Source organism: Phalacrocorax aristotelis, chromosome 4, assembly GCF_949628215.1.
Source record: "Phalacrocorax aristotelis chromosome 4, bGulAri2.1, whole genome shotgun sequence".
Taxonomy (NCBI): Eukaryota; Metazoa; Chordata; class Aves; order Suliformes; family Phalacrocoracidae; genus Phalacrocorax; species Phalacrocorax aristotelis.
Window position 1 is genome coordinate 71,173,540 of NC_134279.1, and position 25,460 is coordinate 71,198,999.

Sequence of the window (25,460 nt, forward strand, 5' to 3'; positions counted from 1 at the left end):
CTTATTTCCTGTGAGGGTGCCAGAGCAGTGGCACAGGCTGCCCAGGGAGGCTGTGGAGTCTCCTTCTCTGGATATGTTCAATACCCACCTGGATGCGTTCCTGTGCCCCCTGCCCTGGGTGTGCCTGCTCAAGCAGCAGGGTTGGCTGAGACGATCGCCAGAGGTCCCTTCCAACCCCTACCATTCTGTGATTCTGTAATAAATAAAAATAAATTTTAACAGAGATGAAATCTGAATAGTTTTGAGATCTTTTTGTAACTTTCAAAAATCTTTCCCTAGTTACTACTACGTTTATATAAGGAACAAGGCCTGCTGGATAGAATGCTGGGCTAGGATTGGAGGGACCTGTGGTTTTCTGTTAGCTCTGTCACTGACTAAATTCAAGCAAATTGTTTCACCTTAATGTGCCTGAGTTTAAGATGCTGCATGGGAAGGATGAGTTGTTATGCCTTTTATATGTTAGTAAATTGTGTGAGTGGGTTTTTTTTGTTGTTTTTACGGTTTGGTTAGATGAAGTAGCTTGGTTATAGAAGTATTCTGAAGGGAGCCACAGTTGCATTGCAGAAGAGGCTTTGCTTATATAGTCTGTGGCAGAAAGTATAGAAAGAGATAAGAGAGTAAGAGACCTAGGGGTAGCTGAAGGACAGAAAAAATAAAGCAAGTTTTAATAAGATTGTATAGTTTTAACATCAGAACAGCAGAGTTGAGTTGCAAGATACACTCTGCAAGGTTACTCCAGGTAGTGTTAGGCTAGTTGGGACTTGGACTGAGATAATCTTCAGTAGTAAAGTGGGAAAACATGCTAAAACATACACAGAGCAATTAAGGAAATTATTTTGGTTATTTAGCATGTATCATATGTGCTTTTTAAGAAAATAAAGTGTTCTATTAGCCTAAAGAAAAAAGGCTGCTCGAAGTATCACTAATGAAGAAATCAGTAATGCGTATTGGTGCCATTGGATGAGTAATTAATTCTCACTAAATCCTTGTGACACTGTAATCTGTTATTACAAACTTGAAACAAATTTGAAGACTTTGGCTGAGTGGGAGTGCAATGTTAAAACACTGCATTGAATTTAGGACACTGGAGTATCTTGAAAGAAATGGAGGCAGCTTCCAGTGACTTGTCTGATTGATAACTTTACTTATGAAACTTAAGGAAAAACTTTTACTGTTTCATAATATTTTAATTTTGCTGGCTGAAGTTTTTCAGCTAATGACTGTTACTAATTAGCTAGAGGTTGCTGTTGAGTGACTTCCTGTTCCCCTGGTTCTGTCTTCTGGGGTAGAAGTTCACTCTGCTGCTTATTTGACGATTGCACTTCACAGTGAAGCAGAATTACCTATAGGAATTCTTGTTTTATTGAAGTTTTTATAGCTGCTTTGCGGGAAGTCATGTGAAATTGTGTGGGGTGACACAAGAGTCTTAAAATATTTCTGTAAGCCCAGATGTTAGTTTAATTTTCATAGTTATATAGATAATTTCTTTACCAGCTTCTCTGAACAGGATGTCTTATCAGCTTGAGAGAAACCTCAGAGTTCCAGTTTTTAGTAACTTTGTTCTTGAGTTGTGAAAGAAATGCCTTGGTTAACAGTACAGTAAATTCCTTGAAGAGAAGTAGTATAATGCTGACCTGCTCTTTTTGTAAGAGGTTTTCGAGCAGTGGTAATTAAATATTATGCATTTTAGTAAAATAAGACTTCCAGCTGCCATTTGAAATAGCAAATAGCAAATTTATTATTTTAAGAGCAATATTAACCTGTCCTACCTCTTCAGTTTGTAAACTTTTTTAAAAATAAGCAATAGCATTTTCAAGCCACGTAATTAATCATAGAAGTGGAGATATGATGTGGCAACAAGTATCACCACTGTTTTCATGGAAAAAGAAGAAGAAAAAGTTGTTTTCCTGACAGTCTTACAACAAAAACTGAACAATGGCTATGCAAATGCACTCAAGTGCTAAAATATATATTATTTCATGTCAATTGTTACTCTGTTCAAAATTGCAATGTCTCCTACTTCTGATCTCAATTTCATAAATATAGAATTTTAATTTACTAATGTTTTGAATTAAAAATTAGAGGTAATAGAAGTGCAGGAGAAAAGCATTTGAAACAATTTTTTTCATAGGTCTGCCATATTTTCTTTGCTGCAAAGTCCGTATGTTCTCTACTAGTTAAGTCATAGAGCTTGCAAATTCAACTTGCCAGAGCTCTGTGATTACTGAGCCTCTTGTGGCTGACACATATTGTATGGTTTTACAGATATTAATGAAAACATTGTCTTAATGTGTCTTCTAACTGAATTTATGATAACTTTTTTTAAATGAAAAGAGCTGTTGAAAAGACTATACAGTTAGGCAATAGTTATATTTGTTTCTAAACCCTTCATGAGGCTATTTTAAGCTTTTCAGAAAGGTAGTAATTAGCTCCTTGAATTGCAGACCAGGTACAGAAAACCTCAATAGTAAGCATTCAGAGAAGACCTTCATACACATTAAAGAAGTTAAAGAAAGTAAGTAAAATGTGTAGCATGGTCATTAACTAGGTAGATGTTTATATACAGCTGGATTGTTAACTTTGGAAGTATAAATAGCTGGAGAAATACCATAGCATTTAAGCATAGCATAAGCATAGCAGTGGTTATTGGATCTTTGGAATTCATAATTCATTCTCCTTTTCTCTCCCCAACTGAAAGATGCAATGTATGCCTAAGAATAAATTGTATATTAATTGAAATAAATCCTATATGGTTGTACTAAAAGTGTGGCCACTGGGCTACTTGGTGCTGCAGTAGTGTTCCAGCTGATTTGAAGAACACTGAGTGTTTTGTCAGGGTGGCCCCCCTGGTGGCCTGGGGGATGATGCTTTCTGGTGGCTGCCTTGAAGGAGGCTGGCAACGCCTGTTGGGGCACACTGGTGTCTGTGTCTATGCATGGATCCGTTATGAAACGGGAGGCAAGTCAGTTGTAATGGATGCATGCATAACCTGGTGCTCAGGCCTCCAAGCTATTAAACCATCCTGCTTATGACGGGACTTCAAACACAGGCAAACAGCTCTTCGTGACAGGTAGTTTGAATTCCTCTAAAGGTTGGGTAAATCAAAGGTGTCAGGAGGGCAGGAAGCAGAGTGCTCAAAATAGCCAAGAGCGTATAACTGATCTTCCTGTTACTTGACTGCAGCCTCCATTGTGTGGTTAATCCCCGCATATATTCTAGGTGATAGAAAGGCTACTAAATATAGTGAGATACAAGTAGTAGAAAGCTTACAGGTTTTACATGCCAAAAGTCCTGCAGGTAAATGTCTCCATGAGCTTAAAATGTGTGCATCCTTTGTGATCTTAGTTATATTTGGGTTTGTTTTTCACTAGCGCAGTTTATGCCTCCTTAAACCTGAGAAAGAGTTACTGAAGTAGGATGATGGTAATCAATGATGTGCAGTCTGTTGTTTGTGTATGTAGTAAAAGACACAGCTTTTGATAAATAGTGTCCCTGTGAAGATTCTCGTGGGACTGAACAAAAAGGGCTAACTGCCTCCTCCTTGAAGTTGCAGCTAGACACGTATTTCTCCCCAGGACCTCTCAGGCCCTGTAGCAGTCCATCCAGGCAATCACTGTGACTAGTAGACTTGAGAAAACTGGAGAGACTGAGATGTTTGTCACTGGCTTTGCTCTGGTATGCTGATAAGATCTGCAATTTTAAATAGAAAGACTTAAATTATACCAATGCCTTCAATAGTAAAAAGAAATGTAACAGAGATTCTGAAACCTGATGTTGGTGATCCTGAAATTACACCAATAGTTGGGGAGTACTGTAAAGTATAAGCTGGGGCAGTGTGCATGTTTTTGAGGTGTGCATATGCTGCCTTCTGCATTAACACTCACTGTTTCTCTTGGGTACCCCATACTTCGATGATCTGTAATATTCTAGGCTAGTTACAGTGCAACACTTGCCTCGCTGTCACCAAATGTGAAGCGACCAGTAAGTTTTTTGTCGTATCCAGGTTACTGTTGTGGTGGGATTGTTTGTTTTGAGGCTGAGTGATATAAGGATGGGGTACAATTGCATGGGTCAGTAGGAAGTTTCTGTAAAAATGTTGGAAGTATGTGTCATATCTGTTGAAGTACCTGGACTGGCTTCCACATTTCATTTTCCAAAGAGTAATGATGGTCTGAAAGACTTATCTGTATTAGCTGAAAGGTAGTTTCTGAACTCAGCCTTCCTAATGTTTTGTTATACGTAAGTGGATCTAACAGTGGGACACTGCTGAAGGGGACAACCCCACTTCCTTTCTTTTTCCAGATGTAGGAATCTTGTGGCAATGGGGTGAGTTGATCACTTATTTGTATATTTTTTTTTAAGATTGGCCCAACAAAAATGAAGTTTTTTTCCATTTAGAACGCTGATCCAGTTAGTCCCTACAACCACACAGTGGATGGGTTAAGTACAAGGACAAAAGGGTGAGAACGCCAGGAAGGGATGGTGAGAGAAACAGTAGAACATCCTCCCGTGGTGGTAATGTTCAGTTGCGGTGCAGTTTGTGTGCTAACTAGCCTTTGAGTCATCAGCCACACAGGTTTCTCTGTCAAGATGCTGCTGCTGGTGTTCTCCTGAAAGTTAGTTACCGTCTGTATAAAAACCATCACTTTGGTCTTTACAAACTGGGACTTGTGTTGACAATAGTAGTAATTACTTCACATTTTGTCAGTTCCATGTGGCATTGTTTTAAGTTCATTTTTAATGTGAAAAATGTTTACTCAAATTCCTTTTCGTTAGATGCCAATTTGTATTTTTAAACTTATAAAAAGTTACTGTATTTTTAAGATATGCGATATGTGTACATTTTTCTTTTTTTCAGGTAGGATTTGGAAAAAATGTAGTCTCATTTAAACAAAGGCGTAAATTTTAGTTCGAACACCAGTTTTGAGCAAGCTTGAAATTTAGTTCAAAATCCGGTCTGGACAGTAACAAACCAAACTTGGAAAAAAAATTTCTTACGGCAGTCTATGTTCATAGTTTGGACAAATTCTCACTAAAACAATGTAAATGTTGCCATTGTTAATGACAGCTGGGCATTTGAAATGAGTGAAGCAGTATTTCACTCCCAGATTCAGACAGTCTATAAGTATCTTTCAATTTATTAAATCTGATTAATGTTTGAAGATGTTCAACAGTTGCAAGGTCTTCTTAAAATTAATACTGAAATTTTTGGAGATGTAATACTTTGGGTTGTGGGGGTGCAGGTTACAGTAGCTGGTACAACTGCACAGCAAACTCTGGTACCAGAATTTATTTGTCAGGTTTTATTCTGTCAGAAATGCTCTGGGCTCCCTTATGTTTATTGAAATGGAAGTGGTGGCTGTGTGCTGCATAATGAAGTGCTTGCTTTGTTTTGTTTTTTAATACATCTTTACTATTGAGTCTTGACCTGAAACAGTTTCCTGAGTGATGCCGTGAAATAACAATACTTCGGTCTTGAAGGTAAAATTTGCTTGCTAAATTATCAAGACACCTATTGAACCATGATCTGAAATTAGGGCTTATTAATTAAATTTTTAAGTCATATTGCATGTAGTGAGTCTGTTCATGAAACCACTTCAGACCTTACAAATCTGTAAAGTGATGAAGGTTTGGTACGTGGTGGGCATAGTATGCTGTGACTGTTCTTCACAGTGTTTGTAGATTTTGCTGCTAGGTCATGCTTTTTCCTCTTTCCATCTTGCCTTTTCTTTACTAACTTACAAATTGTACATTTTCTAGCTTATATTACACATATGTTTTGAGGAAAAGAATATTCAGATCACTGAGAATTTGGGGTCTTGGATGTGCAGCTGAACCCCTAGTGCAGGTGCTTCACCTGCTAATTCTGCAGTCCCTTGACAGTTGTCTCCCATAGCTCAGTGTTTGCTCTCTGGCAGGATTGATGTTCTGACATCTTGTAACAAAAGTTCATATGTGTTAATAATGTGCAGCCCTGTGAGTGGATCAGCTAATTGAACTCATCCAGCTACTGTTTTCTGAAGTGTTGTTCTTGTATTATGGTGAACATGAATGTTTTATAAGAACAGCTGTACTGGTTCAGACAAAGGCTATGTTAAATCCAGTACTTGTCTGCAACAGCATCTGTAAGTGAACTGTTACGAGTGAAAAAGAACAGTGAGAGTGTATGTGATACCTCCCTTGAATACTCCCCCAGCCTCACACTATTTCCAGTCTAGGGGTTTTCCTGAGCCTGACGTGGTTTGTCTAGTTGGAAACTCAAGGCATCTCTCTTACTCAATTTCTTTCAAAGCCCATTTAATTATTTTTTTCAGTCCTCAGTATCTTTTGGTGAGGAACTCCTAGTACCCGTTGTGTGAAGCTTTCTAGAAAGCCTGTACTAACTTGTTGGTACTTTCTATTAAAAAAATGCATTGAACAGTCAATATCTGTGGAGAGGCACGTCTTTGATATTACAGGACCATGGTTGCATTAATTCAGTGACACAAAGATGACTTTAATTCTGTAATTTGCTCTTTTGGCTGCTGCTGCGTTTGAGCTTATAGTTTCATGAAATACCTAAATTACTACTTAGGAAATAGATCCTGGGATTAATAGTCACCTCAAAACTCATTGTTCTGTGTAGTAATAACATGAGGTTATTCCTCCCCTGTCTCATTTCAAGTTTATCTATGCTGAATTTTGCTTACCTTTTTACTGCCCAGTCCAGTTTCATAAGGTCCTTCTGCATTTTTTCAGTTATTTTATATTTGCTGTCCCTGACAACTTACTGCCATTCATTAGCTTGTTAACTGTGTCGCCCAACCCATCTTCCAGGTCACTTAGGAATTTGTGAAGCAGTGCAGGTCCCAGTGCAGAATCCTACAGAACTGTGCTGGTGGCTCCCCTGCCGTCATCTCAGTTACAGCTCTGTTCTTTTTCTTTCCTAACTTAAGTAAATAAGGCTTGTATGGTAGCTCTTGAATCCTTTGAGTAATTCCGTTAAGCTTTTGTACAGGATTTGCAGCTTCAGATTTTCATTTGGATAAGTGTTATGAAAATAAGCTTGCAGATTTACAAGAAAAAAAACCCTGCAGTAACGCCCACAGACTGGTTTCTGTCCCCTCTATGGGTTCTATTGACTTGACTGCATTACGCTAGAACCATAGCATAAGCCCAGCCTTGTTAGACATCAGTCAGCTGTAAAACATACATCCATTACAAATGAGATTGTATCACTCTTGGACTTCCTGGTAATATTTCTTAATATTCTGATAATATTTCTTTAAAAGCTCTGTAAGTTAATTCACAGAGCTGCTTTTATGCTTTACCACCTTTAGTGTTCCTTGCTTTGATTCCAAGCAGGTGTTTTAATCTGTGTTTCTCATGGCACAGCAATGCTTCTGAAGCTTTGTGGCAGAAATTGTCTGAACTGGGGCAGAGGGAGAGGTGTGTTTATAGCATAGGCATTATCAGGTTTGTTTTGTTTTATGGTAGCATTTCAGTGTCTTGGTCATGGATCAAGTCCCTGCTCTGCTGTTTGTACAATACAATCAGACATCACAAACACATAAAAAAGCTGTCCTTGCTCTGAAGACTATACAGCCAAATTTCTGAGATTACTGAGGAATGTGATTTAAAATACGTAACTTCTACTTCTGAATTCATGTATTTTAAATGCCATGTGAAATTCATTAAGGACACAGATTCCATTGTTCACTAGATTTTTAAATAGGCTTTGTTTCTGGGCTTTGACAGGGCCCTCCCCAGTGGGTGGCCATTTGGTCTGTATGTTAGGATTTGTTTAGATTTTTCACTGACAGAAGCAAAAGAAATTATGGTAAAATTGCTGATTCCTCCATAATACGTAAGAACAATTTTTGACTTCTGTTCCCATCATATGATGTGACTGTGCTTTTGATTATCAGTCTTCTAGAGGGGACTGAAATTTGCTGAAGTGAATATGTGATTTTAGTATGTTATTGACCAAATGATAAAATTTTCACTTTGATTTATACTAATTAGGATTTGGATATTTTTGCTGTATGTAGTTGTCAGGGAGACGAAGGATTGTTTGCTTTTAATGCAAACATTCTGGGAAAAAATACAACTTCTAAAAGACTTTGTCCTGGTTAAAAAACGTGGGCATTCGTATCCACATAAAAAAGTTATATAATTTTTTTTCCTCCTTGCATTGAAAAATTGTCATACATTGTCAAAGGCCATAGTGGGGAAAAAAACTTCTGCAAATGAGAGCTGTTAATCATAAACTATCTAATGTACTGGCGTTATTTCGCAGAATAGTAGAGGAAACACTGTATAAAACAGCAGTTACAACTTAACTGTTGTGTGAGAATGTGTTTGGTCTAATTGTTAACATATAGCAGTAGGCAGAACGGAGCACTGGAAACACAAATGTTTTCCCTTTTGGGAATGGAAGGAAGGAAAAAGGTAGCATCTGTAGCTCTGTTTAAGTGATCAATCTCCGTGTAGTAGACATCAAAATATGTAAAGAGTAACTTTGAGTCTTGAGAGACTTTATTGCAGATTATAGAAATAAATTCATTTTCAACTTCCTTTAATACATAGTTCCGGTAGTTTTTTTTCCATTCAGAGTGTAGACCCCAGTGTAGCAAATTTAAGCCTGCAGACAATTTTCTTCTTTTTTAGGTTACCTCTTTATGACCTCCAATAAATAGTCTGTGGACCTTTAGGACAGTGGTAAGGGGTATGGTTTTACTCTCCTACTCCAATGTTTTCAGTTATTGTAAGACTTGATAGGAGGTATATCTTTAAGAAGGTATGAAAGCTTGTTAAAGCATTACATCTACTTTTTTTTTTTTCTTTAATTTACAAAAAAAAATGTTCAGAATCTTGCTGCATGGATGCATAATTTTTAGGGACCTCTTGGTGCTAATAAAATACAGATGAGGTTACCTTAGATTAATTCAGTGAGTTTTGTGGTTTGGCTTTGGTCACTGTTTTCCAAGATTAGAAACAATTGGTGAAAAAGGCCTTGCTTTTAAGTTCCTTAAAAGAACATTTTTTTTTTGTATGAAAAGGAATTATGGAGAAAAAAAGCTGTTGAGGACATTGACATGTCTTGCCTGGCATGAGCTTTTAGCCAATCCATTCTTTCTATTGGTAGCCTGATAAGAACAGTTACATACAACTAGCACTTCCTTGGTGGGCTTGTATCAAGCTTCATTGAAGAGTGATTTAATTATACCTGTCTGTTACTGCACTCTTTGGTAATCTTAGTGTAATTTTATGCTGCATTGTTGTAGACACAACTGTCACAGGAAGGTGTTTGTGTGACTGTCATATAAAGAGTGTCTTGGTAATACAGTAATATTTTAAAAATTCTTTTTTTTAAATTATTTTATGTATTTATGATTACAATACTCATATTCCATTTCACTTATGGGGAAGACTAGGATTATTTAGTCTTCGAAAAAGATTATTTACCATGCAAGAACAACACTGTTGTAGGGAATGGACCTGGAGTGTTCCAGCTGCAATTTCTCTACCACTGATCCTCCTTCCTGTTTCTTGCTATAGATTAAAGTCGTTGCTTTTTCATAACTAGATTTCAGGAGACTGAAACTCAGTTATTGTCTTCTGCTGTCTATTTTTTGTCAAAAGAATGTTTAGTGACTATCACACTGAGTAGAATTTTGAGAAAGAATATCTATTCTAAGGTAGTCTAAGGTGTAAAATCTGAGTGTTTACACAATATTGTATTCTCATTCCTTTACAAGACATTTCACAAATTGGCTTTTGTGCCTTGGCAGTTTTTAAGCTGTTGACAGCTTATCTAACAGTGACCTTGTTAAGGTCATTGATCAGTATCACAAAAACTGAAGGTTACTGAAAAGGAAAAATTTGACTAGGAAGCGGAGTAAAAAATTGTTTTGAAAGAATTTCATCATATATTTTTGACTTCAGGATTTGTAAGTAAGCAGTAATTTTCACAAACTCTTGATAGAGATGTGTAAATTTTATTTGGTAATTCTTATTATAAGGCATGTCCCCCTATCATATTTTAGAGCTGGAAATGGAGAATTCTTTCCAACTTGGTAGTTAGAATAACTAGGCTTGCACTAATTACTTAGGCTGTATTGCCATCTCCCTGTTCAGATTAGCTGTGGTCATTGTGCAGATGGAGAAAGTTATTTTTAGCAAGATAGTGTGAAAAAGGTTAAAAAGGAGTGATACCTTATTTGTCAGAAAATATTATCTCTGAAATTGAGCTTCATATCTATTAGCAGAAATGCTTGCTCTTTGAATGACTTGTATTAATTTGATATGGAAAGCCTCTCTCTAGTATTGGGATGGGCAAGTACTCAGTTTCCATGAAATTTTGTTAATTCTAAAACATAATGGAAATGTGTTTTAAGACTTCCTGTAAAACAAAGTACATGACAGTTGTAAAATGAGAACTCTCAAATATTATTTCAGAATTTTGTTCATATTTCCAGTTTTTCTGTCATGTATATGTTTTGAAACTTAAAATAATGTTAAAATAGGTAATTGAATATGATATTCCAAAAAGCTGGACTATAATATTTGAACATCATATAAATTTTGTTGTTGTCTCATTTCTTAATTCCTGCAATAACTAGTCTCTCTTTTGTTGTCTCTCCCCTCTCTTCCCCATCTAAAAAAAGGCAAGACGTGCTTTAACTGGTCAGCCAGAGTAAATCAGATTTTGTCGGCCTAGATCTCAAGAATTGAATTCCTCAAATGCCTCATGAAAGTAAGTGTTAAGATGGAAAAGAGAGGCCACATTCTCACCTCATTCAGGGAAGAGCTGAAGCATAATATCAGTCCTTACTAGGTGCTAAGGATCTAAACCATGTGTCTAAGTAAGCTTTGATTGAAATGACTGAGTATCCAGAAGCCCTTTGCTTTGCTGTATCATAAGATAATAGAAAGGTTTGGTCTGGAAGGAACCTTTAAAGATCCTCTAGTCCACCCCACCCATACTGTGGGTAGGGACATCTTTCAGTAGATCAGGTTGCTCAAAGCTCTGTCCAGCCTGACCTTAAACAGTTCAAACAGGACATCCACAGCTTCTCTGGACAAGCTATTCCAGTGTCTCACCACCCTCATTGTAAAAAATGTCTTTCTTATGTCCAATCTAAATCTATCCTCTTTCAGTTTAAAACCATTGCTCCTTGTCCTGTCACTACAGGTCCTCGTAAAATGTCCTTCTCCAGCTTTCGTATATGCCCCCTTTAAGTATTGAAAGGCTGCAATGAACTATCCCTGGAGCCTGTTCTTCTCCAGGCTGAACAACCCCAACTTTCTCAACTTTTCCTCATAGGAGAGGCGTAGCATCCCTCTGATGATTTCTGTGGCCCTTCTCTGGATCTGCTCTGACAGATCCATGTCTTTCTTGTACTGGGGACCCTAGAGCTGGATGCGGTACTCCAGGTAGGATTTCATGAGAGTGGAGTAGAGGGGAAGAATTTCTTCCCTCAACTTGCTGGCCACACTTCTTTTCATGCAGCCCAGGATACAGTTGGCCTTCTGGGCTGTAAGCTCTGGCTCATGTTCAGTTTTTCTCTACTAGTATCCCCAAGTCCTTCTCTGCTTGGCTGCTCTCAATCCCTTCATACCCCAATCTGAATTGATACTGGGGATTGCCGTGGCCCAAGTGCAGGACCTTACACTTGGCCTTGTTGAATTTAATGAGGTTTACATGGGCCAACTCCTCAAGCCTGTCAAAGTCCCTCTGGATGGCATCCCTTCCCTCAAGCAAATCAATTGCACCGCTCAGCTTGGTGTCACCTGCGAACTTGCTGAGGGTGCACTCAGTCCCACTGTCTATGTCACTGATGAAGATATTAAATAGTATTGGTCCCAATATGCACCTTAGAGGGACGCCACTCATTACTGGTTTCCACCTGGACACTGAGCCATTGACTGTTACTCTTTGGACATGGCCATCCAGCCAATTCTTTATCCGTCTAATAGTGCATCTATCAAATCCATTTCTCCCCAATTTAGCAGCAAGGATGTTGTGTGGGACCTTGTAAAAGACCTTACAGAACTCTAGATAGGTGACATCTATAGCTCTTCCATTGTCCACTGATGCAGTCACTTTTGATTGAAGTAACTTAATTTCCAGAAGCCCATTGCTTTGCTATATTGGATACCCAAAAACTTCAACGAAAAAATCACAGAATCATAGCTTGGAAGGGACCTCAGGGATCATCTAGTCCAACCTTTCTAGGAAGAGCACAGGCTAGACAAGATGGCCCAGCACCCGGTCCAGGCAAGACTTAAAGGTGTCCAACGTGGCTGAGTCAACCACTTCCCTGGGGAAATTTTTCCAATGGTTGACCCTTCTCACTGTGAAAAATTTCCCTCTGGTGTCCAATCAGAACCTCCCCAAGAGCAACTTGTGTCCGTTCCCCCTTGTCCTCTCCATGGGATTCCTTGTAAAAAGGGAGTCTCCATCTTCTTTGTAGCTACCCCTTAAGTACTGGTATATGGTGATGAGATCCCCTCTGAGCCTCCTTTTCTCAAGGCTGAACAAACCCAGCTCTCCCAGCCTATCCTCGTATGGCAGCTTCCCAGTCCTTTGATCATCTTGGTGGCCCTTCTCTGGGCCCCTTCCAGCCTGTCCACATCCTTTTTGTAGAGCGGGGACCAGAACTGTACACAGTACTCCAGGTGTGGCCTGACAAGCGCTGAGTAGAGTGGGATGATGACTTCTTTCTCTCTGCTGGCGATGCCCTTTTTGATGCAACCCAGCATCCTGTTGGCCTTCTTGGCCGCAGCAGCACACTCTTTGCTCATGTTGAGCTTCCTGTCCACCAGGACCCCCAGGTCCCTTTCCACAGAGCTGCTCTCCAGCCAGGTGGATCCCAGTCTGTCCTGCATCAATGAAAAATGCGATCATTTTAACCAAGCCGTGTCCACCCCACCTCTCTTGACTGCTTTTGATGGTATCTTTGCAAACCAAAGAGTACTTGGAATGTGTGTTTTACTTTGTAAAAGGAAAGACTATGGGTAGATGGGAGACCTGCTGAATTAGAATAAATTGGTTTCTTGTTTGGGCACTTTCTCACTTTTTTCCTGATCTTTCCTCCCCATCCACCCCGTTCGAGTGGAACTTTCTGTCAATTCTGTCAAAAATTGACAGAAATTGATCTGGATGATGGAACAGAGCATAACTGCAGCAAGTTTGCAGGAGGAGTGGCTGATGCACCAGAAGGCTGTGCTGCTATTCAGTGACACCTGGAGAGCTGGGCTCAGGGGAACCTCATGAAATTCAACACAAACAAGTGTAGGGTCCTGCACCAGGGGAGGAACAACCCCATGCACCAGTACAGGCTGGGGGCTGAACTACTGGAAAGTGGCTCTGCTGAGAAGGACCTGGGAGTGCTGGTGGGCAGCAAGCTGACCCTGAGCCAGCACCGTGCCCTTGTGGCCAAGGCGGCCAATGGTATTCTGGGTGCATTAAAAGGAGCGTGGCCAGCAGATTGAGAGAGGTTATCCTCCCCTTCCACTCTGCCCTAGTGAGACCACATTTGGAGTCCTGTGTCCAGTCTTGGGCCCCCCAGTTTAAGGAGTATGTGGAACTGCTTGAGCAAGTCCAGCAAAGAACTACCAAGATGATCAGGGGACTGGATCATCTCTCTTATGAGGAAAGGCTGAGAGACCTGGGTTTGTTCACCCTGGAGAAGAGAAGACTGAGAGGGGATCTCATCAAATATCTAAAGGGTGGGTGTCAGGACGATGGGAGTAGGCTCTTTTCATTAGTGCCCAATGACAGGCCAAGGGGCAATGGGCACAAGTTGGAACACAAGAAGTTCCACCTCAATATGAGAAAAAACTCCTTTCCTGTGCGGCTGCCAGAGCAGGGGCACAGGCTGCCCGGGGAGGTTGTGGAGTCTCCTTCCCTGGAGACGTTGAAACCCTGCCTGGATGCATTACTGTGCTCCCTGCTCTGGGTGTGCCTGCTCAAGCAGGGGGGTTGGACAAGATGATCTCCAGAGGTCCCTTCCAACCTTTACCATTCTGTGAAAAGTTGTTGATTTCCTGAAAGTTTGGGGAGTTCTGCTCCATGTCTCAAGAAAGACAAATCGAGTGTCAGTTTGCCCAGATCTTTGAAACCTGGGGTTTGGGGGAGCTGACTGGGATTGTGGCATTGGTTTAGGAGAGGAGTGTTCATCACATGCTGTGATGTGGAGTACTAACAGGAGAAGGATGAAATAGATCTTTGAGTGGAATGTTGTTCTTAAACACTTAAGAGAATATGGACTGCGTCAGAGTTGGGACTGGTGGCTCTTGATTTGGAGTATCTTGGTCACAATATTAGACTTTTCTCATACTTACTGTTCTCTAATTACATGATGAAGCAGTAACCTCGAGGCCCTTTGTAGGATGTTTCTACCTACTGTTATTTGTGCTTATGAGATTCTGACTAATACAAACATGTTACTGACAAAAATTGAATACTCTTGCATTACCTACTTTCTCAAAATGAACATTGACATCAGAGAAGTAATGTGGCTTCAGCATAGCATAGGGTTTTTTCAACTTTGTAGCAACTGATTATAATGGGTTTCTTTTTTGATGATGTTGCAACTGACTCAGTAAAAGACCTGGAATATACAGTTGTACCTGGGTGGTGATGCAAAGAAAGCTCCTAAAAACTAAGATCGTTTGTTGTGTGGACATAGGTATCAACTGAAAGGTCACCTTTCTATTTCATTTGGCTGCAAAACACATGCTGCCCACATGAAATGCTGCCCACAGTATAATGTTCAGATAGTTACATAAGGTGATGTCTGTTTTGAGTGTGTTGGTTATCTTGCATTGGGGTTGAAACAAAACAGTAGATTTTGCGTAGATCCTTTAGTCTCTGTTTTCTTTCAGTGGAGGGGTATATTTTGTGCTAGGATTTGAGCATTGTTTTCTCTTGCTGGGAAGCTGGAGAAGAGAGAGAAGGCCTACACAAATTCCAGATTGGCGTGTGGTTGATTGGCAGACTAGACTTTTCTGGGTTAGAGGGCAGAATGCCTACGTGTGTGGTGCTTGCACCTTCTGCCCCTTACTTAGAGAGTTTGATTTGGGTTTGTGGGTGATACAAGTCTTAGGATGGTTTGTTTCATTTTAGAATGTGGCTTGCAATGTAAGCTCTCAGGTGAGACTGGTATATGTTTTCTGTAAAGAGGGTTAAATGTTAATTCTGGCACTGATAAATTGTGTTCTGCTCAAATTTTTTAAGTTATTCCAGAGATATTTGAAGATAACAACTATTTAATGGTGGGATTTATGAAACTCCTGGCCAGATGAATTTTCTTAATTCAGTGTTTTATAAGCAAGCCTTTTTTTCTGCTCCAGAAATTGAAATCGCTGCAAAACAGTAGGATTATATTGTCTTCTAGTGATGCAAAATATACAGTCAGCCTTTATGCATACCAGCATAGATTCAGGGGTGGTTTTGGGTGGTTGGTGGTTTTTTGTTTGTTTGTTTGTTTGTTTGTTTTTTTGTTTGTTTGTTTTTTTTATCAAAGTGGATTTTTTAGCTGATAATGAAAGTAATACAATCTGAACTTTCCCATAAAGCTAGGTCAAACATATCTCAATCAACAGATTAGTTGTGAAGTATTTGATGATAGAGTCTCTTTTCCTGTACTAAAAAGTACCTTTTCTAAAAGTCAGCTTTAAAGTTGGAATAATTCCTGTTATTCTTCAAAATGACACTGAATAGGTGTACTATATATGTGGATTAAGCAGCATGTAAATGACTGCTTTCTACATTGATTGTGTTTTGCACTGTTTAATATTATTCATGTATGGATACATATTATCACAACTTATCATTTTTTCCTCTTTATAGGTCCTGCTGGGGACTTGCGTCTGGCCTCAATGTGAAATTAAGGTAGAAAAACACATCTACATATGTGTTTGCTATTACGATTTAGTTTATTCACTGGTCATGCCTGAAGAGTGATGTTCGTCTCTAGACGGCTAACTGCCAGGAAATATAAATGATTGTCCTAGAAGTCAAGCCTCTCTCCTATTTACTGGAGTGAAAATCACCTCCAGATATCGACGGAATATCAACTACAGAAAATGCTTCACGTTATAAGGATGCCAACCACCTAGATTCATGCGCCCTATCTGTACAGTTGTTGTGGATGGTTTGCCATCTGAAAGCTCCTCAAGCTCTTATCCAGGCCCTGTATCTGTTTCTGAAATGTCTCTGCTACATGCTTTGGGTCCAGTGCAGACCTGGCTGGGACAAGAGCTAGAGAAGTGTGGCATTGATGCCATGATTTATACTCGGTATGTCCTCAGTCTTCTGCTGCATGATAGCTATGACTACGACCTGCAGGAACAGGTATTTACATATTTTAGATGTTGTCCAGTGCAAGTGAGTTTTTGTATCAGTTGTGTTTTGTGTCTTATACATGGATATGGCTCAGATGGCGGGTGGTTCTCTTTCAGTGTGTGGGTGGAAGGAGGGTATAAACCACACGGGGATCCAATTTGGTGGCTGAACGGAGATTAATGTAGTTTGATGTATGAGCAATTACAGTAAACAAAATTTTCACATTGCTACAATTAATATCATAATTATTAACACCAGAATGTTCTGTATCATAAATGCAGACCTTCAGTACTCGTGATTATAAGGTTAATTTAATATTGGAATGTTAGTAAACTAATGTAATTCTTATAAACTGTGTGTCAAATTGGCCTCTTCACAGTAGTTTGTAGACTCCCCATCACTCTCCTCATAGATTTAATCTTGTGCTATTTTCAGTAAAGAATAAAAAACACTTTTTTTTAGTATTCAAGTATTTAAAATTTGTTATTGCATATTCATTATTCATCTCTTAAAAGAATGTTAGTGCTGAATCCTGATAAAAGATGCAAAAGAGTTGTGGAACACTGAGTCACTATACATGGCTGTAATTCGAAAAGGGCAGGGGAAGAAGGTAAAGCTGTGTATCAGGCACAGCTCTGTTACTGTTTCCTTGTGCCTTTATTGCTATGGATTTTACGTGTCCCTAGAACATACTTTTCAGTCAAGATTTCACCTTTTTTTTTCTTTTTTTTCTTTTTTTCTTTTTTAATTTTAATTTCTCTGCGTCATCAACATGTATCAAAAGACTTTTATTAGTGGAATTTTCTCAATATAGGACTCAGGAAAGTTCTGAAAGTCTTCAAGAAGGGATGAGGATGCTGTTGATCATAGACTTCATCTTACAAGGTGGCTATGATTACAGTGGAAAGGAAGGAAAGCAAGTACCTTTTACTTCGTGGCTTAATTATTACTTTTTTGTTGCTGCTGTTTTGGTTATACTTCACACATTGTTACCTAACTGCTTCAGAACTTTCTTTTTTTTTTCTAGTTTACTGTTTTAAAATCCAGCAAGAGCAGGGTAGGGTATTGTGGAATAGATGTAAATGTACCTGAAGCAGAAAAAAAGTTAATGTCAGATGCTGCCAGTTTCTGAACTCTTAGCAACCATTACTGTGCATAAAAGCCTTCACACTTCCATTGTGAGAAACAGAAAACTTTATGTGCAAAAGTAATTTTTATTCAAAAGTCTATCTGGCAGCAGTGGAAGTCACCAGGAACAACCTCATGATTAATAATAATTTAAACTCCCCCCACCGTAAGCACTCTTTAGAATGTACCTTAACAGTGAACTTACTTAGGTCATGGTCAGACATGAGTAGCTGTTTTTTAGAAGGGGACAGAATAAAGTTTGAAAACCTGTTTGAAATGAGGGTGTGGGGCGAGGACAGAAAAAAGAAGCCAGGTGAAACTACATCAGAATTGGAGGAGCTTTATAGATAGCCCTGTGGCCTTGGGGAAAAATGAAGACTTGTTTCTTTTCAGTCCGTTTCAGAGCTTTGCTGTGAGGTTGCTACTGTGATAATTTGAAACGACTGAAGTGACAAAATCAGTTTTCTTTTTATCAGGCTTTGCAAGAAGCTGGGTGACTATATTATGAAAACCTCATTTGGTTTATTTCTCGTTTTGATACCTTAACTGGGTGCTTTGTGGGTTGATAGCTGAGCTTTAAGGAATGTGTCTGTTCTTTTTCCAAGTTGATTATTTGAACCTAATGAGCCAAAGAGGGAAGAATACCACACACTGACAGGGTAGCCAAACCTGTGTTGCTGAGTGGGTGCTGTAGTGCAAACGTACAGGATGTCTTCTGAACAACATCGAGATTTGAAGAAGCTGGAAGTTTCTTTTCCGACTCCTCCAATTTGATCCTGCTTATATATAATTATATATATAATTATATTAGAGATATAATATATGCTTTTATTGCATCTGTTCCCTCTACTTCAAATAACCACTTTGCAAGCTTTGAGTCCTAATATCAATTTAGTTTTGGGATGATATTCTGTAAGAATGTTTGAATGTATATGTTGTGAAGCATACTGTTACCTAATTGCTTTCTCAAATAGCTTAGTCTTTAAAGACTGCAGATATAAATTTCTTATCTGGAGAATTGAAAAAAATCTTAAAATGCATGTGCTTGTTCTTTTTTTAAAATTATTTTTAGTTTACTTATTGTCTCCTCGTTATTTGTATGACCTGGCATTTTAAAATTAATTTTTGTTTAGTTAAGTCAATCAGAAGGAAGAAAATCTGTACTCTAAAGCATATGCTTGCATCTAAGCAGTTTCAGTCCAATTTTGATGATGGGTACAACATTAAGACAAAGGGAAAAAACCAAATACTGGTGTTGTTTACAAATAGAAATCAGAGAAGAGTGCAGCAATCAAACATCTAAATGAGAAATCATTTAGGAGTAAAATACTGAGAGCTGCTGAGCTCCTTTAATTCAGATTAATTCCTATGGAAGAGTTGGTTCTTGGCATCGCAGGAATTTTTTCTCCTGTACGATTCCTTTGATTCTTGAGAAAGATGACAGAATTTCCAGGGAAAGAACTGTTCTCAATAGTGGGTTTATTGCAATGAATTCTTCCCAACTTAAAGGACAGCTACAAAGAGGACGGAGATGCTCTCTTCAGAAGGAGCCGCCTGGAGAAGACAAGGGACAACGGGTACAAGTTGCACTGGGTGAAGTTTCATCTCAATAGGAGAAAGAAATCCATCCCCGCTCCCCCCCAAGAGCAAACATTCACTGGAACAGCTTCCTCAGGAATGTGATAAGAGTCCCCATTGCTGGAGGTTTTCACGATGCAGTAGGACAGGGTGCTAGACAATTTTACCTAGGCTCCCTTTCCCTTGGAAGGGTGGACCAGATGATCTTTTGAGGTTCCTTCCAACCTGGGCCTATGATTGTGTGATTCTGTGATTCTTTGCTTCTAGAACTCTGTTTCTGTGGGGGGTGATTAACCATTACTTCTTCCCAAAAACACTGCAATAGCTTCTGTTTTGAACAGGTGAAAAGAAATGTGTGATGTCTGAATACCCAGAACGGGATTACACACATGAACAATCCATTCCAACGTGCCTTTTTTGGGAGTGGGGGTGGTGAAGAGGACAAATTTAGGCAGTCTTAATCTTACGGATACTGTATAAATCATCTTCATTAGAAATGTTTCAAACTGAAGTTAAGGTGGTCGTTAGGGTCTTTCTACCTCAGAATGTTGATGACATCAGTAGCACTGTTTCAGTCCTTCAGGGAGCCTCCTCCCGTGCTTGCTTTGTAGTGTTCTGGTGTGATCAACTGTAGCAGGGAAATGGAACTCTGAAGTCCTGGACTGAGGTTCTGTAAGGTAAGTGCAGAAAGATTTAAAACAAAAAATGAATGAAAAACCATATTCAACCTTACTAGGCGTAGCTGGCTAAGTAAGATATCAGTGTTCTTGTGTTATCAGTCCCTTCAGTTTACATTTAGAACTATTTCAAAAGAATATAGGAGTCTTGATTGGCTAGGTCTTCAGGGTTATTTTTGGGAATAAGCAGGGTGTTCCCTTCTGGTTTCTTAGTGATACATATTATGTGGTTTCTGGTCTTGATTCTGATGCAGACCTCTGTGGCTTTGGTCACTTGGCCTCTCTTCCTCCAGTATTATCTGTCTGTACAGTGAGGTAGTTTGATACGTGGATAGAAGATAAAATGTGTTTAAGGGGTTGGTGTGTGGGCTTGGTTGTTTTTTCTTCCTTTGTTTTTGTTTGTTTTGGGATTTTTGTGTGTGACTCTATTGAGTCTTTTTTGTTTGGGTGGGTGTTTTTTTTATTTTATTATTACTGTTAATTCCATGTCTTGCCCAATTAGAGTGGTCTGTGTTGCGTATCATTATATGGATGCAGGCTCAATATCGCAAAATGATAAATCAATAAATCATGACTTTTAAGAGTTGATAGGAGCTTTTTGCAAGTACTTGCGTGGGGGGCTATGAAGGGAGGCGCAGTACAGAAAACATTGGTGAAAGTAAAACCCTAATACATTGCAACCAAATTTTACTGGAATGTTTGCAGTTCTTATTCTGACTCATTGGCTTGAACTGAAATATCTATAAAAATACTGGGAAAATTGATAAACAAGAATGTTTTGCCCAGCTGTGTTTCAAAGTACTAGAACTTTCAAGAAAGGAATCTTGTTTATGGTAAATTGTACTGTGGTACCAAGATCTTCCAGTACTGCTATGGGTATACATATGTTATACATACTTATCAAGAATTACTGTAACACCTCCTTAATATACACATTTTAACCTCAGTACTTGAGTATTTTTTAAAATAAAAAACCACTTAATTATCATTGACGTTAATAGCACAATTCTTATTCAAGCCATACTTGAGTCTAAAAGCTTAAGATGTAAAAAAGTTCATAAGCAGTCCTTCATTCTTACTGTGTGTGCTTTTTTCTTTCCTTTTCCCACCCTCCCCCGCCCAGTAATGGTATTGCTGGTGAGGGGGTTTAAGAGGACGGAAGGGAAGAGGCTTTTGGGGATTTTTCCCCAGCGTTGACTGATGGAGGAGAGCATACAAAGACAGTATGAATTGTACATTTTCCTTGATCACTGTGACACAGCAGGATGTTCACAGAAAGAGTTTGGGTTTTTTGTGGCTAGTTAGTTTAGGTCTGTCATATCAGAAGACAAGTAAGGGCTTCAGTGGTAGATTTGCCTTTTTTATAGAAACAAAGATGTTTCTTGCTTACAGACTTTCTGGAGAACGTGATTCTCAAATTGATTTACATGTAAATTTGATGTCTGTGTGGTTAAAATTACTAAAGGAATCTGTTGAGTGATGTTATATAGCATTATATTAATTATTTAGATGTGTTAGGGGTTTTCTTTGTTTTAGGTTTTTTTTTTTTTTAAGATTTAAGGCCTATCAATGGTCTGATGACCAAAAGGTAGATGACCTTTTGGATGCTTTTGGTCTGTTAAGGAAAACCTCATAAAATTGGTATAGTTTTAATGACTGTGATGGTAACTAAAGTGCAGAATCTTTCTGTTAGGTATATATGCTTTCGTAATTTGCATTTTATTACTGATTTTTCTTATTTTGGAACAAAGGATAAATTAAGGGGAAACCCTGAGAAATTAGTGACAAATCTTTAACTCTGGGGACCCAGAGAATTGCTGTTGGGGGAGATCTGAACATTGTGAGACAGGCTTTTGACTTCAGCCTAGATTGGTTTTTAATCAGAATGCCTTACTCCTAGTTTCCTAATGTTAAACCAGCTAGGTGCTTTAAAGGTTTCTGACTGTTATTTAGACGCTACTTAAAAGTATATTTGTGGATACACGTGTTCTCAAAAAAGTTTGTGATACAGTAAATATTGCATTAAGATAGCGTAATCTGCATGAAGTGAAAGGTATTGCCTTAAAATATATTTTGTGTGAAACATTATTTCATTGATCTTTATTTGTACAGTATTAAAATGTATTCTCTGTTGTATCTTTTATGTACTATTTGTAAGCGTAGCTGTTTCCAAATATAACAAGTTCACGTTTTTTTTTTGCCTGCAGACTGTTCTCCCTTTTGAAGGCATGGAGCCTTTATTAAAAAAACCTAAAAAACAAACCCAACAGCTAGACAGCCTGTGAGATAAAGGCTTTGTTTGTAAGCCTTTGGTCATGCAGCATGAAGGTCTAAATGCATTTGTTATGCATACTTTACATATCAAATGTCTTCTGTTGCTTTTGATCTACTTCTTTCAACTCATTTTTGGAAGTTGACTCTTTTTCTGACCCTCAAAAGTGAAAATCCCCCCAAAATTGTTTTTAAAATGTATTTTCCTAACTCTCAGAATGAAGTACCTGTTGTACTGCAAACTGGGTTCTTCTGTGACCAGCATGAGATTTTTCCTTTTGATTTTTCAGTTTAGAAGAGGGAGGGTTTCATTCTGGAAGACTAATCATTTGTAGATTGATTTGAAGTAGTTCCATTCAGGTAATCTTTTACACGGAGGTATACAAAAAGTCTTCAGAACTATAGCTATGCTTCTCCTGACTCTTTGATCATAGTTTTTATTCTTGCATTTTCATCATTAGCAAATACCTATTTAAAGTCCAAAAGGTAGTTTTCTTTTTCATATTAAGAGAAGAAAGAGACCTCAGCCCACATATGATAAATTTTAGGTCTTTACTCTGTGGTTTTAACTCTGTAAATGCTTTTGGCCTATCACTCTGAACTGGGTGGGGATATCATTGCCTGCTCTTATGCATTTGGCTAGCGTGCGCTGGTGACACGGGATGCTTTTTGTTGACAGCACTTGTGATGCAGCTGCTAGGTTCCAGGATCCCGTCGAACGTGGGGCATTTGTTCTCCCTGCCATCCCATGTTAACCCAGTAGAGGGACCTGATGTCTAGATTTATATTCTAAAATATACTTAAGAAAAACTAGGAGCAAGAGGATATGTATTGTTGTGTTTGTTTTGAAGTGAAAATCTCATCCATAACCTAAAGATAGGAGGAGAAATGAGGATTTGGTCCTCTGTACCACACTAAACCTGTATTATATGTTAGTCTGGCTGCTATGCCGATTTAACAAAAGATGACAATGCAGGTTCTAGTATAATTGCAACTGCTTTTTAATGGTTCCTAAGAAATAATTGTGCGTCATTCAAACCCAATTTTTTTAGTGCATTAAAATATTCATAGTATAGTTCAGTTATAGTAGGGTAATGCTGTGTGACTGCTGCATCAAGTGTTATTAAGCTTTAGAGTTTACCAACCACACGTAGAAGTAAATTTCTTGAATGCAAAACATTCTAGTTTAGTTTGTGTTTGTGTTACCGCTTATTAAGCTGTGCAGCATTCCTGTAGGAACAATTTTTAAAATTTTCTGACTTGAGTTTTTTAATCATTACCCAAACTAAGTATGTAAAATTCAAGTAGTGGAAATTTTTGTATGAAGAAAAGACTAGTTAGGTAGCAAAGAGAACTGTGCAATCAAGACTTCCACCTGTACTTTTTTTTATATGATTAATTTGAAATCTTTTAAGTATTCAGATGTGTACATGTTTGCAGGGTTGGGAATAAAAACCCTCTTTTTCTGATAAATAAACATGTAAACTGAAGAAGAGCAGATTTATCATGTTTAGAAAACTACTATATCCTCACATTAATATGCCCATAAACATTATTTATTAATAGAAAATAGTTTAACTTTTGTAAAAGCTCAGATAACTAACTTGAAAATTTTATAGAGGAAAATTTAGCTGTGCTCCTCCCACCCTCCCCCTACAATTCAGGAGTGACTGGGTGAAGACTATATGACTCACACTGTCATATTTAAACTTTGGGAAAAAAATCTTTTGTATGCAATATTAACTTGGTGAGAAAAATCAGGAGGATGTAGATTGCTCTTTGATTAAGCAGTGGGAGATGACTGAAATGACTTTACTGTGAAGGCAAGTGCCTCAGAAAACTCCCAGATACCCTCTCTGAAGCGCTGTGTGTGCAGCAGGGTAGGTAGGGCCTCTTGTTTTCAGTCTTAGAACAGATGTGATTCCCCAGTGCAATGGGCTTCGTCCTGTGAAAGCATCTGTAGATCAGCTTGGGAAGAACAGCTGCACCTGTAGTTGTTTTGCAGGTGCTGAAGTTGCTTCAGTTGGATTACTTTGCAGGTGCTGTCAGTACAGAGCTTCCAGCTAAAGCTCATGTAACAGTTCTGACCAATGCAACTCAAATTTGTACTGGTGCAGTGTCTCTGTGGGACTTACTATTTTCTTCTCTTTTTTTTTTTAAAATGTATTAATTTTTCATTGGCATTTTGCTTGTTATAACAACTGCTCTGTTCTGTATTTCTGTCTTAGTGTTAGATGTCGGGTAGATTCAGAGTATCATAGACCAGGCATTTGTATTCTTTATTCTGTTTTAGGGATAGGAATTGTGGTGGCAGGGATTGGAGCTCAGCATTAAGCTCTCAGGGTCATTGTATTTGAGCAAACTGTACAGGTTTCAGGGTAGTCAGCTTCAGCTCTACCAAGATGATCAGGGGGCTAGAGCGTCTCCCTTACAAGGAAAGGCTGGGAGACTTGGACAAGAGAAGACTGTGGGGAGATTTCATCAATACCTATAAATATCTAAAAGGAGGGTGTCAGAACGATGGGTCTAGACTCTCTTCAGTGGTGCCCAATGACAGGACAAGGGGCAGTGGGCACAAGGTGGAACACAAGAAGTTCCACTTAAACATGAGAAGAAACTTCTTTACTGTGAGGGTGACAGGTACTGTGAGCAGTGGAACAGGCTGCCCAGAGAGATTGTGGAGTCTCCTTCCCTGGAGACATTCAAACCCCGCCTGGACGCGTTCCTGTGCCCCCTGCTCTGGGTGTGCCTGCTCAAGCAGCAGGGTTGGACGAGATGATCTCCAGAGATCCCTGCCAACCCCTACCATTCTGTGATTAGTGCAAAAGAAAAGTACTTGTTCTCAAGGACAATGGTTATCTGCGAAATTTTTGTTTTTCAAACTGTATTCTGCCTTCCTACTGGTGTGAGTGATCACGTTGAAATGCTCTGTGGTGCCTAGCTTAGGTACTATCCTAGTGAAGTAGGCACATGCGTGTAATATAGTTAAAACGTTATCGTTAGGTTCTGCTCTGAGTAATCAAAGCTATCTCTTAAAGCAGTACTGTATTACCTTTCTGTGGCTTTCTAACTAGCATCTAATGCTTAGTTATGGTGAATCTCTCACAGTCATGCAAAAAGAATAGCAATCGCTTTTTTATTGTTATGACTGCTAAAGTATTCTGACAAAAGCTTATATAATGCAATGCAGAGATAGAAGCTCAAGTGCCAGGCTGGTCAGTCCTCCTAACAGTCAGGACTTATTTGCATCCATCTCTGTGCTGATGTAATTGTACTGTTTCAGATTCTGGGGCTGAGATACAAAGCGCACTAAGAAGGTACAGCAGACCATTGCGTGACGGTACAGTCACTATGTGTTTCCAAGCATAGCTGTGCACTGCCTGTATTCACACAGAATCGCATGATTGCAGTGATCTGTGATGCTTGCAACACAACTGTATTCCTAAGTCCAAGAGAGCAACCATAAATGC

General features: G+C 38.8%; 1 protein-coding gene across 4 annotated transcripts in view; it reads left to right on the forward strand.

Annotated features, from left to right (window-relative positions):
* Positions 1–25,460, forward strand: part of KIAA0232 (KIAA0232 ortholog) — a 72,413-nt gene that overhangs the window by 4,859 nt on the left and 42,094 nt on the right. For 3 of the 4 annotated variants that reach the window (XM_075091922.1, XM_075091924.1, XM_075091923.1), the window contains exon 2: positions 15,842–16,345. In XM_075091922.1, the coding sequence (XP_074948023.1) occupies positions 16,115–16,345 (231 nt within the window). In that variant the 5' untranslated portion in view covers positions 15,842–16,114. Of the gene's footprint in view, positions 1–15,841; positions 16,346–18,973; positions 19,720–25,460 lie in introns of those variants that run through there. The other variant, XM_075091925.1, reaches the window with a different exon arrangement.